Below are 14867 nucleotides of genomic sequence, written 5' to 3'. Positions count from 1 at the left end.
AGGGATTGCAGCTGCAGGGTTACACCCCAGGCTTGTATGCCAGGCCTGAGCTGTGCCTGGAGGGGGCAAGGTGAAGTAGGGGGGAGAGGAAGCTCTCCACACACTCACTGGACCTGGGCTAGGACTGGGTCTGGGGGTTCCTGGAACGCAGCAGAAATTCCTACTCAGCGGGCGGGGTGGGGTTGGTGCTGCCAAGTAGTGGGGGGCGGCCCAAGGGGGTGGGAGAGGGTCTGGCCCACGCTGCGCCTGGGCTGGGACAGGTCCCGCTGGTGCAGGGTAGCAGGAAGCTCTCCCACACACTCCAGCTATCCTACTGTGTAAGGGGAGTCTGCTGATAAGTGGAAGATAGAAATTTAGCAGTTCTGTGTTCAAATTAAAAGTCAACAGGTTCTGAGAAACTTTTTATTGTGAATAGTTTCATATTCCTGTCATGAACTCTACAGCTCTGATCCTGACCGTTCATGTTCTGCTTTTTGCTTGTTTCTTGACTATGTTCTAGATATTTAAGGCTACCACATAAATGCTCTCTGGATGGCTGACACCTCCTTTAAAGTAAAATACAATTCCTTTAAATAACAAGTCCTACTAAGTGCAATGGTAAACTATAATTCATCTCCAAATTTAAGAATTACTATACTGATATGCTTCTGTTTTAATTCACATTGTTAAATAAACTGATTTTTAATGATCAACTTTAAATGCAAATATTTAGGCTGAAATGTTATTTTTAAAAGAAATTTTTTCTACCTCAAATGAAACCATTTATAGCTCACAAGTGGACTATAAAGCCACCTTCTGAACACTGATGGTGCTCACTACGTGGACCACGATGATGAAATGAACAGCAAACTTAAGTCATAGCCTGAAAACCACACAGTAATATTTTTCTAATTCTATTGGTAGATTTTTCACTTTTTCCATATTATATCTTAATGCTGTCTATATCCATATGTTAGTAGTGTCTACACAAAAAGAATTAGAACTTAGAATCTGCAATCTTACACACCAAAATCCAAGTGAAAACATTAGCAAACTTCTTACTCTAATTTTCTTACCAACTATACCCCTTACACAAGGACCTATACTTTTATACTTTAATAAAAAATTCAATTACGAAGCTAAATTGTGGGCATTTATCCCCAATAATAAATTGCACAGGGCAATAATACTTACATGCATCAAGTGATGATACTTTCCTAATCAGCTCATAGAAAGAAATATAAATGCTTTTGAAACAGTACTAGTAACAAAACAATCTTTCCCTAATCACAGAAATTTTATAACAAAGTTATGACTCAGTTCAAATACATAAGTAATGCAAATTACCAACAGGGCTATACCTAAAAACAAAATAATTTGGCTCATCTGAATTACATAGTAAAGTAAAATTAAACTAAATAATTTACTCATACCCCAAAGATACATACTTATAAATGTCTGCTTTGAAATAAATGAATCCAGCTAGCATTTCAGCATTAAGAAACACCAAGACTGTTCAGTACCTGCAATGATTACACAAATCCAAAACTAAAGGGATAACATCTTATTACTCCTTTACAAGAGTTACAAGTATATTAGGGTAGGATTTTTGGTTTTTATACCTTTGAAAATTCTTCAGGTTCCTTTATATCTAATGACCTTGTTGCAAACTCTAGAAGCTCTTCAGAGTTCTCCAGGGCATTATTACACTGGCTAAGCTGATTCTAGGGGGGGGGGAAAAACTCGATCATTAAAATGAAGTTTTCTATTGTCACAGAATCTTCAATACAGTTTCAATGAACTAACAAGTGATTTTAAAAACCATAATTAAAAGATGTATGTCAGAAAGCTGTTAATGCAAGATAATCATGACCAGATAAATATTTGATAGATGTTAACTATCTTAATATTTTGTACTTAACATCTTTTCATAATTTACATGTAAGAGCTTAACTGCATATAAAGATACAACTTAAAGAAAAAAATAATTATAAACTGGGCCAAATGTCCTTACAGATTCTTCACTAGATAATCAGAAAACTATCTGCAATTTAAAACATCAAAACTATCTCCAGATAATATCCTTTGCAATGAAGACTAAATTTCTTGATGATATTTCACTAAGTTAAAGCTTGTGACTCAGGTTACAGGTATATCCAGTGAGTATAACCCATTCATTTTACTACTCAAGTAATGCCTACTATATATCTGAATTTATAGTTTTCAAAACTGGCTAGCATACAAACTACAAAGGCAGGACCTAGAATTCAAAAGCAATAAAGAGGAACAAAAGATAGGAATGGAGGAAATGGCATCTGCAGCAAAGGTATAACTGCTAGGACTGTACTTTCTCCTTTGAATCATAACATGAAAACACACTCAAGAATAAAGTTATTCTCACTAAAGCTGTCTTAGGAGCTCAGGACGTTACTTTGCAACCACCTACTATTCCCTTAATATCCCTTCCTATCTCCTAATCACCTGCCTATAAAAACACTGTCAACATTTCTGTGACATCACAGAGAGGTTAAGTATTAAAAATTATAAGAGGATAATAAAGTATAAGGTTAAAAGAAGTGAAATCACAGGAGAAAATGTACACCTGAAATGAGAAAACAGAGCTAACATCCTTCTTGTGGTCACTTCCTAACAGTATTTAAACACTGTTTCTTCCAGTAAATACCCCAGAGATAATTAAAAGCTAATGAACATTATAGAATACCTGAAGTATCAAAAGTAGAGTCATGCCATTTCGAAAGAGCCCAAATATAATTTTCTATTTTTATTATTATTATTTTTTATGTATTTAATGCAGGGTCTACAGGGTCTCACTATACAGACTGGACTTGTAGTGATCTTCCTGTTTCTCAACCTCCCAAGTGCTGGGATTACAGGCATGCGCCACCATGCCCAATCTCATTTGCCATCTCAGTACACCCTGGTGGTGGGGCCAGCATGGCTAGCTGGGGACTGAACTCCCGGCCCCTGCATCTGCCTAAGCAGGCACTTTAATTTGCTGAGCTATCTGGCCGGCCCCCAAATACAATTTTAATGGAAGATTTAAATGAATCAGAGCAGCTGTCAAAAAGTTACATTTATTATTGTAATTAGGACTTAGAAAATTTAAAGAGGACAGGACTTACCTGATTCTGCAGAACAAAATCACATACATAAACACGGATGACCCCAGTGTACACAGCTATTTACAAAACAACGTATGCAGCCTGTTCTAAGGAAAACACTATAGATTTTATATGTACACACACGTATCAGCTCTGTATAGGGCTGTGAAAAAAATAAGTTATTGGAAAAAATAAAATAAAAATAAAAACTTTGATATGAAAAGAAATATACTCATGGAAGGCTAAAGATGTATTTTAAATCAAAATTCCACACAGGGTAGAGATTATCCAATTCTCAAAATGTCAATCATCATGAATAAACAAAGAACAACACTCTAAAAATCAGAACCTCCATGCCATGATACGAACACTACCTTAGGTCTCCTCCAAATCAGTACTAACACTGCTTCAAGACGGTAAGACTTACAGACTCTGGATGGTGGATTATCTCAATGAATGAACTGCCTTCCCTCTTTGCCCTATATTAAGTAAATCATTCCTCCTCCCAATCTTTTCAAACCAACCAACTATAAAATAACTGCTTAACTCAATTCTTTTCATGACCCCTAGGTATTATGCATAGACATATAGGGATTATATTAACATGTGTGTCTACACGCATGATTAAGATAGGGACAGGTCTTGCTATACTGAGTCCAGAATGGCCTTGAACTCACCATATAGTCTCAAATTGTGATCCTCCTACCTTAGCCTCCTAAGTGCTAGGATTACTGGCAAGCACCACCATGTCTGGCTAACATTATTCTTAAATTAGATATTTATCTTATGTACAGTTTTGTTTACCCTCGTCAATTCTAGTATCTTTAACAAAAGGACTTGATCTACCTTTCTTTTGCACTTCTTCCAAACTACCTCCACTTAAGAATGTGAATTCTGTAAGGATAAGAGCTCTTCTGCTTACTAATACATACAGAAAATACAGTAGAGCAGTTTTCTACTACACTGCCTAAATGTTACTGACCAAATGCATAAAAATGATGTATTAGCTGTCAAACATAATCACTGACTTCCAATGTAAATTTGTGAATACATGACACTCTAAGCAAGGATAACAATTTTATTTCTTTTTTTGAAACAGGGTTCAGGCTGGCCTTGAACTCTCTATAGCCCAGAACTCATGGTGAACCTTCTATCTCAGCCTTCTGAGAACTCACATTATAGGTGTGTGCCACTACATTCTGCTAAAATAATGATTTTAAACATTAAAATGGAGACCATTTTCAGGGTTTTGCAAACTCCTCTAAAATCCTAACCTATCTATAGAGCAAGTACAGAAGCACATGATGAACATGATAAACTTAAAATCTAATGCAAGACAATGTTAAGTACAATTTTTAATAATGCTTTTTAAGAATATAAGAGTTCTAAGAGTTATTTAATGCATTTAAATTTTGAATAAATGTTGATATAAAATACCCTAAAAGAAGCTAGTCAACTGCTACTAATTAAAAGCTAACAATGAGCCTGGAATGTGCCTGAGTGGCATAACTGGCTGCCTAACACTAGTAAGGCCTGGGTTGTATCTCCAGCACCTCAAAAGAGAAGAAAAAAAGCTGACAGATGAGGAATATGAAAGAAGTAGGAAGTATTTTTTAAACTAAATGGTAAAGTTCCTTGTCAAGGTAGAGGCTGACAATGATAATTTTATCTATCAAATTCTAAATTTAAAAAAATGTGTATTAAATACATCTTGTTCTTCCAAAAGTGCCAGAAAAAATGTTGTAGTTTATGAATATTATATTTTATGAGTGCATATTTGTGCAGAAGGTTCAACAAACAACAGACACCAAGGAGGCATTCAGAGTTTAGAAGAAAGAAAGAACATACTAGCATCAGTACTGGAAAAGCACTCACCCCAAGCATGGTCAATAGCACAGGAAAACTGGGTAAGGCACATTCCACATGCATGAGATTTTGTCACTTTATGGAAAAATGAAAAGGCAAAAGCAAAAATATGATTCACGGTCACTTTGAGAATTAATATGTACGCATTATAGTGACTGATATGTTGGCTAGGCATGGCTTAAGACAAAACAGGGCTGTTCTGTGGAGGAAAATGTACAGGAGGAGAAAAGAGAATGTCTGACATCAAGAAACTGAATGCTTAACCGCCCTTTGAAATTGGTGATGTAAAGAAGGATCTGGGCCCAAGATGAACAAAAACCCACAGGATGAGCTACTGGTTAGATCCTCAGAAGATGCTGTGCTTTCCTTTCTTATTTGTTGTTGTTCATGAATGAATATTTTACTAAGATTATGAAAAGTTAATGATTAAGCTAATATTCTTTGAAAGACTTAAGTAGTACAACTCACTCCCAAATATAAACAACAAACTTCAATCTGGAATGAATAAGCATTACTGAGAGGGTAAATCAGAACATATTGCTCCATGCCTTTAAGATTGTCAAAAATACCTACGATTAAATCAACACACAACAATGTTTCACTTTAAAAACCAATAATGAATGATCTAAGAAGAAAATTAAGAAAAAAAAATCTCATTTATAACACAGAAAAGAATAGGGACAGCTGTTAAACAATGAGGGGAAAGATCCATATATGGGAAACCACCAGACATGGCTAGAAGAAACTAAGGACAATACAGGTAAGTGAAGGCATCCTGTGTTCATGAATGGAAGAGGTAATATGGTTAGGATGTGCATATCACCTAAAGCAATATACTAATTCAGGGCAGTGCCTGTCAAAATCCCAATGACATTTTTGGCAAAAACGAAAACAAACATTCTAAAATTGGTAAGGAAACCTTAAGGGATGCCAAATAGCCATAACAATCTTGAAAAGGAACGAAGTTGGAGACCTCAACACTTACTAAACAAAACAACAGTACAGTAGTCCCTTGCTATTTCGTGGTTCAACTTTCATGGACTCAGTGTTTCTCAGTTTTTTAAAAAATATTAATCTAAATTATTTATTGCATATTTTTCACTATACTGTGGGATTTTTGCAGTATCACACAGTATATGCATGTTGTTAAAATTCTGTAGGTTTATGAGTTCAGAAAATGGTTAAGAGCATTAGAAGTGCTTTTCAAAGTGTGGGAAATATCTATGAGAGTGTGCGAAGGGTTTATAGAGTCTTAAAATATATGTAAATACTAAAATAAATACAACACTGCTACTTGGCTGATTTTCACTTATCGTAGGGGTGGCTGGAATGTAACCTCCACCATAAATGAGAGATCATTGTAATAAAAAACATGGGGCTTTCACAAAGACAAAGAGAAGCGGAACAGAACACAGAGAATCCAAATGCAAACTTCCACATAGATGAAAAATGATCACCAACAAGAGTACTAAGACCACACAGTGAGAACAGGACAAACAGTGCTTGGAAAACTGAACATTCACACAAGAAATAATAAAGGAAGACCCTACTTTATATGTCATACAAAATTAATTACATATGTCTTGGGCATAAGATCTAAAATTACAAAAATTTCGGAAGAAAATAAAAAAAGAAAAGCTTCATAACATGGCATTTTTGCCATGAATTCTTGTAAATAACCAAGGCAATAGAAGCAAAAATAGACCAAAAGGACCATGCCAAACTTAAAAACTCAATTATAAGGGAAACAACCAAGAGAGTGAAAAGTCAAGCCCCTCAATGGGATTAAACAACTGTAAATCATGTATCTAGTAAGGGGTTAATATCCACACCATAGAGATGGAAAGGGAGCTCAGTAGTAGAATACTTGCCTAGCATGCCTGAGGGCCCAGGTTCAATCCCAGGATCATACACAAAAGAAGTTTTAAAATAAAATATAAAAAGCAAGTTTGGAATAACTCTTACAACTCAATGAAAAAACATAAATAACATGATTAAAAAATAGGAAAATGGGGCCAGGGAGATAACTCAGTAGAATAAGCACTTGCGTGGCAAGCGCAAGGGGCTGAGTTCAATCCCTGGTTCCACAAAAAAAACCCAAAATTAACAACAACAACAAAAAAGTTTGTTTATTTATTTATGAATTCTGACATTGCCAATCCTACAGATAACCCACTACTATTACGGACTACTGGACTATATTGTAATATTTTGCTGAATTCACAAACCTACAATATTTAAATGACATTGGAATACCCATCTCTGACAAAACTAAACAAAAAAGGGGGATACAAATGAAGGACCATTTTGTATCTGTATATTCAAAATAGTTAGGACAGATATATAGCTACTTTCTCTTCAGTAGAGAAGAAAGATTTGTACTAATAGTGTTTGGACAGGATATCATGTCTGCATCTTGTACTATGAATAACCACTAAGATGACAACAATATGCAATGTATTAATTATTGAAATTATCCTAGTAATCGGTTTTGAAACTGTCTCATTACTATTTATTTCTCAATAAAATTATTTAAAAAATAAAGAAAAAAAAGAAAAACTGCAACAAAATAGAACAATAAAAAATAGGAAAACAACCTAACTATTTCTAAAAAGAAAAAATAGGGATGGTTAATAGCATTCAAAAAAATGTCTAGTATCTCTAATCATTAAAGAAATACAAATCAAAATCCCAACAAAGCAGCAATCTACTTTCTGGGTTCCCTTCTGTTTGCTTTTAGAAGCTTTTTTTCCTTCAATAAATATGCCCTGCTCTTAACCTCCACTGTTTGTTAGAATTCATTGATTAAGGGGAACATGAACTCAGCATTATCAGACATCTAGCAGGTTGGGAGTTATATTTTCCTTATATTATTTGGAGATCCTAAATCATCCCTATTTTATTTGGAGGCCCTGCCGAGATAACTGTTTGGAGACAGGAAAATCAATGTTAAAATCTCTTACTTCTCTGGGATGTATTCTTCAGCACTGGAGGATGTCGGCCTCTTACCTGTTGCAAAAGCTATTTCGTACTCTTCTGTACCCACACATGGTTTGCATACAGAGGGAAGTGCTGATTATACTGCTAGTTCACAACTAGAACTGTATGGGGCCAGGGAGATGGCTCAGTGGAATAAACTTGTCTGGCAAGTGCAAGGTCCTAAATTCAAGCCCTAGTACTGCAAAGAAGAAAACCAAACTAGAACTGTAAGAAAGAAGGAAACTGGTCAGATTTACCTTATGCTCCCCAAGTTACTCTTTTTTTGCATCAAGAAATAATCCTTGTGTCAAAAATGCAATTACAAGTCACAAAGAATGAATGACAAATACGGGACTACCGCATTCATGTGTCCTTTTCACTCAATGACCTAAAACAGATCAAACAAGATCTAGGAAGGTTTTCAGAACCTAGTAAGTACACTGGGGTCTTTAGAGGACTTACTCAGACCTATGAGCTAGCCTGAAAAGATATATTACTATTAAATCACTGGCTTCTAATGAGTGGCAAGCAGCACTCCAAGCTACTATTACATTTGGAGAGGAAGACCGTTAATTTTAGAGGATAAGAAGACAGACAGCCAGGGGAATAACTGGCTCCTACTGGAGACCAAGCAGTTCCTATACAAGACCCCTATTGGCACACCAACTAGACGGAAGATTGGAATAAAAGACATTTTCCAATGTGTATTTTTGAAAGTCTAGAGGACTAAGACCTTCCATTACTTTGTTTTATTTTTCCTTTAATTATTTTAAACCTTTGGCTATTTAGAAGAAAGATGAGAATGCCTCTGTCTTCTTAGGTCCTTTTATGAGAGGCAGTAATGATACCAAACTCCCTAGCTCCTGATTTGATAGAATAACAGATTATTCTTAAAGACGGTTTATTTCCCAGTCAGCACCCGATACTAGGAAAATGCTACAAAGGTTGGCTCTTACTCCAGATAGCTCACTTGATACTTCAGTGAGAAATGGCTCCTCAGTATTTTATAATCAAGACCAAGAGAAGGGCAAGAGGAGAAAACAGAACCAAGAGAAAATGTCTGAGTTTGTTGCAGGCTTAAAAGGAATAAATTCTAAGTCTGATTCTCAGGGTTCCCAGAAGAGCTCAATGACTAAACTCACCTGCTACTGCTGCAGAGAACCAGATCACCTTAGGGAAGACTTCCATAACAGGCCCCCAAGCGGGGCCCTGATTGCAAAGGTGGCCACTGAAGTTGGGACTGCTCTGAGGCAGAGGCCCCAGGGATCAGACCCATCTTGCCTGCTGGGCCAGCAAGACTGAAAGGCTCCGAGGCACACCCTGCTTTCTTCCTCTGGCCTGACTGTCATCTCCAAGGAAGAGCCTAGATAATCATGACTATACAGGGAAAAGAAACTAGCTCATTTCTGGACACTGGCGTGTGTCTTCCGGGCTTTATTTTAACCCTGGCCTTCCTTCTGTCATACCTCAGTGAAAAGAATCACTGGAGAGTAGGTAACTATTTCTCACAACTTTGGGCAGCAACTGGAATGGGTTCCTTTTTACACATTCTTTTTAATCATGTGCAGAAGTCTAGTTTCCCTCCTCAGGAGAGGGTTTTTTTTTTTTTATCTTGTTCGAATACTGTGATACATATATGCACCTAGGTCAAATATATTGCCCTCCCACCCACAGAGATAGAAATAAATCCTAAAGTATGGACAACTAATGGTAGAATAAAAAGAGCAATAAGAGCTACCCTGGTGCAAATACATCCCAAAGATCCTACTATTTTTTTTTTTTCTCAACAAAGAATACTTCTAAACCCTGAAGTTAAAAGAGGATTAACTGATAAGTCAAGGACACAAGGTTTACTTAAAGTCTATAATAACAACTGCAACACTCCAATCATAGAAGTTGCAAGACCCAAAGGGAAGTAAAGATTAGTACCTTACATTGACAGATGAAGCAGTAGTGCCAGCTCAGCCAATAGTACCTAACCCCTACTCTCTCTCCCTTCCCAGATCCCAGAAGATGCTGGTTGGCTTTCAGTGTTAGATTTATAAGATGCCTTCTTTTCTAGTCCTTTACATACAGATTCTTAGTTTCTTTTTGCCTTTAACAATCTTCACAGCCAGGCCTCTCAACTGATGCAGTTCTTCCTCTAAGATTCAAGGACAGACATCCTTTTGAGCAAGTGCTTTCCCACAATTTCGTGTGTCTTCAATTTCCCAGGTCACAGTCTTACAAAAGGTAGATGATACACTGCTTTGTGCCTGCTCAGAAGAGCTTGGTAGTCAAGGCACCTGTGTTGTGCTGAATTTCCTAGCAGACAGAATTTTCTAAGGCACAACTTTGCAGCCTTGAGGTAAAATACTTGGGCCTCATTATATCTAAGGGAACCTGAAGGCAGGGGAAGAGAGAATTAAACCAATACTTTTCTTCCCACAGCTCAAGACTTTAAAAAAGCTATGAGGATTCTTAGGAATTATAAGACTTTTGTCACCTGTGGATAGTAAGATATGGTGAGATTGCACAATCCCTCTATCAGCTTATAAAGGAAGCCCAAAGGATACACATTCAAAAATACTTATTAAAATAAGATAACCATATTTTAATTTGGGAACTTGATTTCCAACTAGATACCAGACCCTTAAATGTTTCTAAATTCCTTAAATGCTGATCCTACCAAAAGGATACCACTGCAATCTGTGTGCTGACCAAAGGCGAGGTGGGGCGGGGCTTTGGGAATGCTTGTACAGGATGTGAGGCCTGCTCAACAGACTGGCCTGTTCAACTGCTCAGTAACCTGTATGTTATCTGAATCATGAACTAGACATTGTTAACAAATGGATGGTCTGAATGCCTTAGAGCTGTGGCTGCAGTAGTTCCCTTGGTACAGGAGGCATCTAAGCTAATTTTAGGTGAAGATCTCACTGTAAATTCCCTTCACAATGTGGCAAGACTTCTTGCTTCCAAATGGAGCATATGGCTATCAGACAAGTGACTTCTTAAAATACCAGGTTCTACTTCTAGAAGGACCAGTTATTCAAATAAAAGTATGCTCCTCCTTAAACCCTTCCACCTTTCTACCAGAAAAATAAGGAAGTTAAGGCTAAAAGACATGATTGTAGAGGTCAGGGAGATGGCTTAGTAGAATAAATGTTTGCCTGGCAAGCACAAAGTCCTGAGTTGAATCCCTGGTACTGAAAGAAAAAAAAAATGACTGTGAACAGATAATTCTCTGTAAGTACGTGGTCAGAAAAGATTTATTAGACATCCCTGCCTGACCCTGATTTGACTCTTTTCTGTGATGGCATCACTCCCAAAGAAAATGGGACAAGAAAGACTCTATATCAGACACTTAAAAGTTCCTCACCTTCCCCTGGGACTAGTGTCCCACTGACAGAACTAACAGCTCTGACAAGAGCTTTACAACTCAGTGAAGGACAGAAAGTCAGTATTTATACCAATGATGATTGTATGTAGTCCATGCCAACTATAGGACAACTTAGTAGAAGCCCCTTTATGTTGAAAACAAAGAAATTATTCTTATTCTCACTAGCCTAACTCTACTAAATGTGGGACAGATATTCCTTCCAGTAGAGACACCAGAACTTTACAGGTCAGAGACTGTTTGCAAAGGACAGGTTTGATGGACCTAGAATTAGATGGAACCCCCCCATGCCCACCCCTCCATGGGATTTACAGGTCCTGTGGAACCAATCTATGGTTGCGCTACCTGCTACATAGACAGGGAGATACACACCGAGACTTGCAGGGTTACAAGGGAGGAATTTCAAAAGCACTGACAAACCTCAAATTTATCCCATCTGCAATATCAATAGTCTAGAAGCAGAGTTCACTGGCATGACCATTGGCTTCTAACCTTACCCCTTCCCTAGGAATATGTGATGTCATGCAACATATCATGGCCTTGACTATACTCCAAAGGCCTTGAATGGCACATTGACTGCTCTCTCTCTTCTGAATGAAGAAATAAAATTAATGAAGCCAACCTCCAAAATCAGATGGCATTAGACATTTTAACGAAGGGATACTTGTGTATTGTAAAAGCTAAATGTTGTGTGTACATTACTGATCCTTCTGCTAATATCCAAATGGCTGAAAAGATAGTGTCAAGTTAATGCCACATCATATTCTAAAATTCCCTAGACTTTGTCTTTATCCTCTTTGTGGAAAGCTGTCACTAGCTTTTCCTGTTAGAAACTTTTGATAGCTATATTCGTAACAACTTTGTTGATCTTATTATTTAGCCCATATAACTCTTTTGCCTTGTTTAACTCTTCTGCCTTGTTTCCTCTAGACTTAAAGCTATAAAGCAACCCAAGACAAGACTGCCTGGTGTCTTTACACAGATCCTCTGGAGAATATTTCTGACTGCTGAGCACAACACTACAACCCTCTTCAGCCTGAAGTAGCCAGAGCAGTCATCGCTACCTGCTCCCTCATTGTACTTAGGGGAACCTTTTCAGAGGGGGGGGGAATATTTTAAACAGCTAAGTTATTTTTTTTTAATTTTTTTTTATTAGAGAGAGAGAGAGAGAGAGAGAGAGAGAGAGAGAGAGAGAGAAAGAGTGGTGTGTGTGTGTGACCAGCTCAGCCCACCAGGGGGCGGGCTGGCTGGCATGTGGTGCTGGGGGATCGAACCGTGGTCCCTGTGCTTCGCTGAACTTGTTCTAAGCAGGTGCTTTAGACCACTGAGCCATCTCTCCAGCCCCATAAACAGCTAAGTTATATAAAAATATTATAGGCAGTCAGACAGGGCTGGGCCTTCAAAAGAATCTATGTAGAAGACACACTGCAACTGTGGAAGGTCTTGTACCAGACCTCAAGACAAAGACAGAATGACTACAGCTACATACTCCCCTAAGGGATAAACAATAGTGATAGATATTTTCAACAAGCATCAAGTACCTGGGTGGAGGGCCAGGACCTTGACCTATCCCTTCTAAGAAAGGTCCTTGTTCTTTCCAGGCATGCTTGCTATGTGACTTGCTTCCCCACTGGATCAGTAATACCTATATAAACTACATTTGTAATCTTATTAATTGATTGAAGTTTTGTCCCACCTTATATCCACCTTGTGATTTTGCTTTATAAAGCTTCCCCTAAGAAGAAAATTCCTCAGCAACCCACATTCTGGGTCCCCTCTGTCTCTTAGACAGAAGCTTTCCTTCCATTAATAAATATTTCCTGCTCTTAAAAAAATAAAATGAAAAGCAATACAAATACCAACTCACCCATTAAGATGTCTACTCTCCAAAAAACAAGTGTTAGTGAACATCTAAGGAAACTAGAACCTTTGGGCACTGCTGGTGAGAATGTAAATAGTGTAATTACCAAGGAAGAGAATATGGGTGTTCCAAGGAAAATTCAAAAACAACTACCATATGATTAGCAATCTGATTTGTAGGTGTATAGCCAAAGAATTAAAAAATGGTGGGACCTGGTCCACAAGATAGCTCAGCGGACTAAAGTGCCTGCTTAGGCAAGCGCAGGGGCGGTGGTTCAATCCCCGGCAACACATGCAGCGCCAGCCCTGCCCCCAGGGCCTGGCTGAGCAGGCCAGAGTCCAGGCATAGTGCATTCTCCTGTAATACCAGGGCTGGGGAGGCTGAAACAGGAGGATCACCATGAGTCCGAGCTGCATAGTAACACCCTGCAACAACCAAATACATTAAAAAAAAAAAGATTTAAAAATGGTTTCTTAAAGATACACTTAAACATCTATGTTCACTATAGCATTTGTAAGACCAACAGGAGAAAAAAACACAAAGGTCCAGACAGACAAATGGATAAGGAAATTATGGTATAAACATAAATGAAATATAAATTTTAAAATAAAGGAAATATTGGCACATGCTAAACACAGATGCCTTGGGAACATGGCACTAAGTAAAACAAGACGTAGCTCAGCAGATTAAAGAGACTGCAAGCAGGCTCAGGGGCCAGGATTTCAATCCCTAGGCCTGCCATGTTGGCCCTGCCCCCAAGGCACACTGAGACAGCTACTGAGACTGGGCATCGTGGTACACGCATCTGTAATCCCAGCACTTGCGAGGCTGTAAACAGAAGAACCACTATGAATCCAATCTAGTACTGAGACCCTGAACACCCTGTAAACCCTTCCCCAAAATACAAAATCAATCAATCAAGACATCCACAAAGGACCAACCTATACGATTCTACTCTGTAAGATGTAAGTAATAAATAAAAGCAATGGAAACAGAAAACACTGTAATTTCCAGAAACTGGTAGAAGAAAATGAATTCGTGATCAACAGATACATAACTTCAGTCTTGCAATAAGATGAAAGTTACTGAGCTCTATCACATAACAGTATGAATACAGTGAACTGTATACTGAAGAATGGCTGAGGGTAGATTTTGTAATTTTATCAACAAAATTTTAAAATATTAATGACCAAAACAAAGTGAAAAGCCATTCTTCTATTAAATAAAGGTAACTAATTTCTGCTTTCAATAAATCTAGCATTTACGTAGAATATTCATATTTAAAATTATATGATCTCACCTGTAACTCTTGTGATTTACGGGCTTGTTCTTGTTTGATACTGTTAACCATACTTTCTTTTACTTCATCCAAAATAGAGTATAAGCTATCAAATTCTTCATCTAAATCTGAAAGTATGTTAGAAGAATTTTCCTGTTTTAAAAAAACAAAACAATGATTTTCTGAAGAGCTATCAAACATTTATGAGAAGTTATACTCCTAAAGGGAAAGAAGGTTTCTGTCACAAGGTATTTTAATCCAGCATAAAAAAACAAAATTTTAATATTAAGGCTTTGTAAAGAGAAAAATGGAGAGTGCCTCCCCCACCCCGCCCGCCGAGTAGGATTTTCTGCCGAGTTCCGGGAGCCCCCAGACCCAGTCCTAGCCCAGGTCCGGTGAGTGTGC

At 37.7% G+C, this 14867-nt stretch overlaps 1 protein-coding gene across 1 annotated transcript in view; it reads right to left on the bottom strand.

Annotated features, from left to right (window-relative positions):
* Fsd1l (fibronectin type III and SPRY domain containing 1 like) overlaps positions 1-14867 on the bottom strand; it is a 103763-nt gene that overhangs the window by 58129 nt on the left and 30767 nt on the right. Inside the window, exons 4-5 of the mRNA XM_023722940.1 lie at positions 14484-14615; positions 1602-1703 (exon numbers count right to left, since the gene is read on the bottom strand). Of these exons, the coding sequence (XP_023578708.1) occupies positions 1602-1703; positions 14484-14615 (234 nt within the window). The remainder of the gene's footprint in view (positions 1-1601; positions 1704-14483; positions 14616-14867) is intronic.

Source organism: Octodon degus, unplaced genomic scaffold (genome assembly GCF_000260255.1).
Source record: "Octodon degus isolate 3935 unplaced genomic scaffold, OctDeg1.0 scaffold00094, whole genome shotgun sequence".
In the NCBI taxonomy this organism is placed as follows: domain Eukaryota; kingdom Metazoa; phylum Chordata; class Mammalia; order Rodentia; family Octodontidae; genus Octodon; species Octodon degus.
Note: the sequence above shows the minus strand (reverse complement) of the source record. Positions and strands in the feature narration are given on the sequence as shown.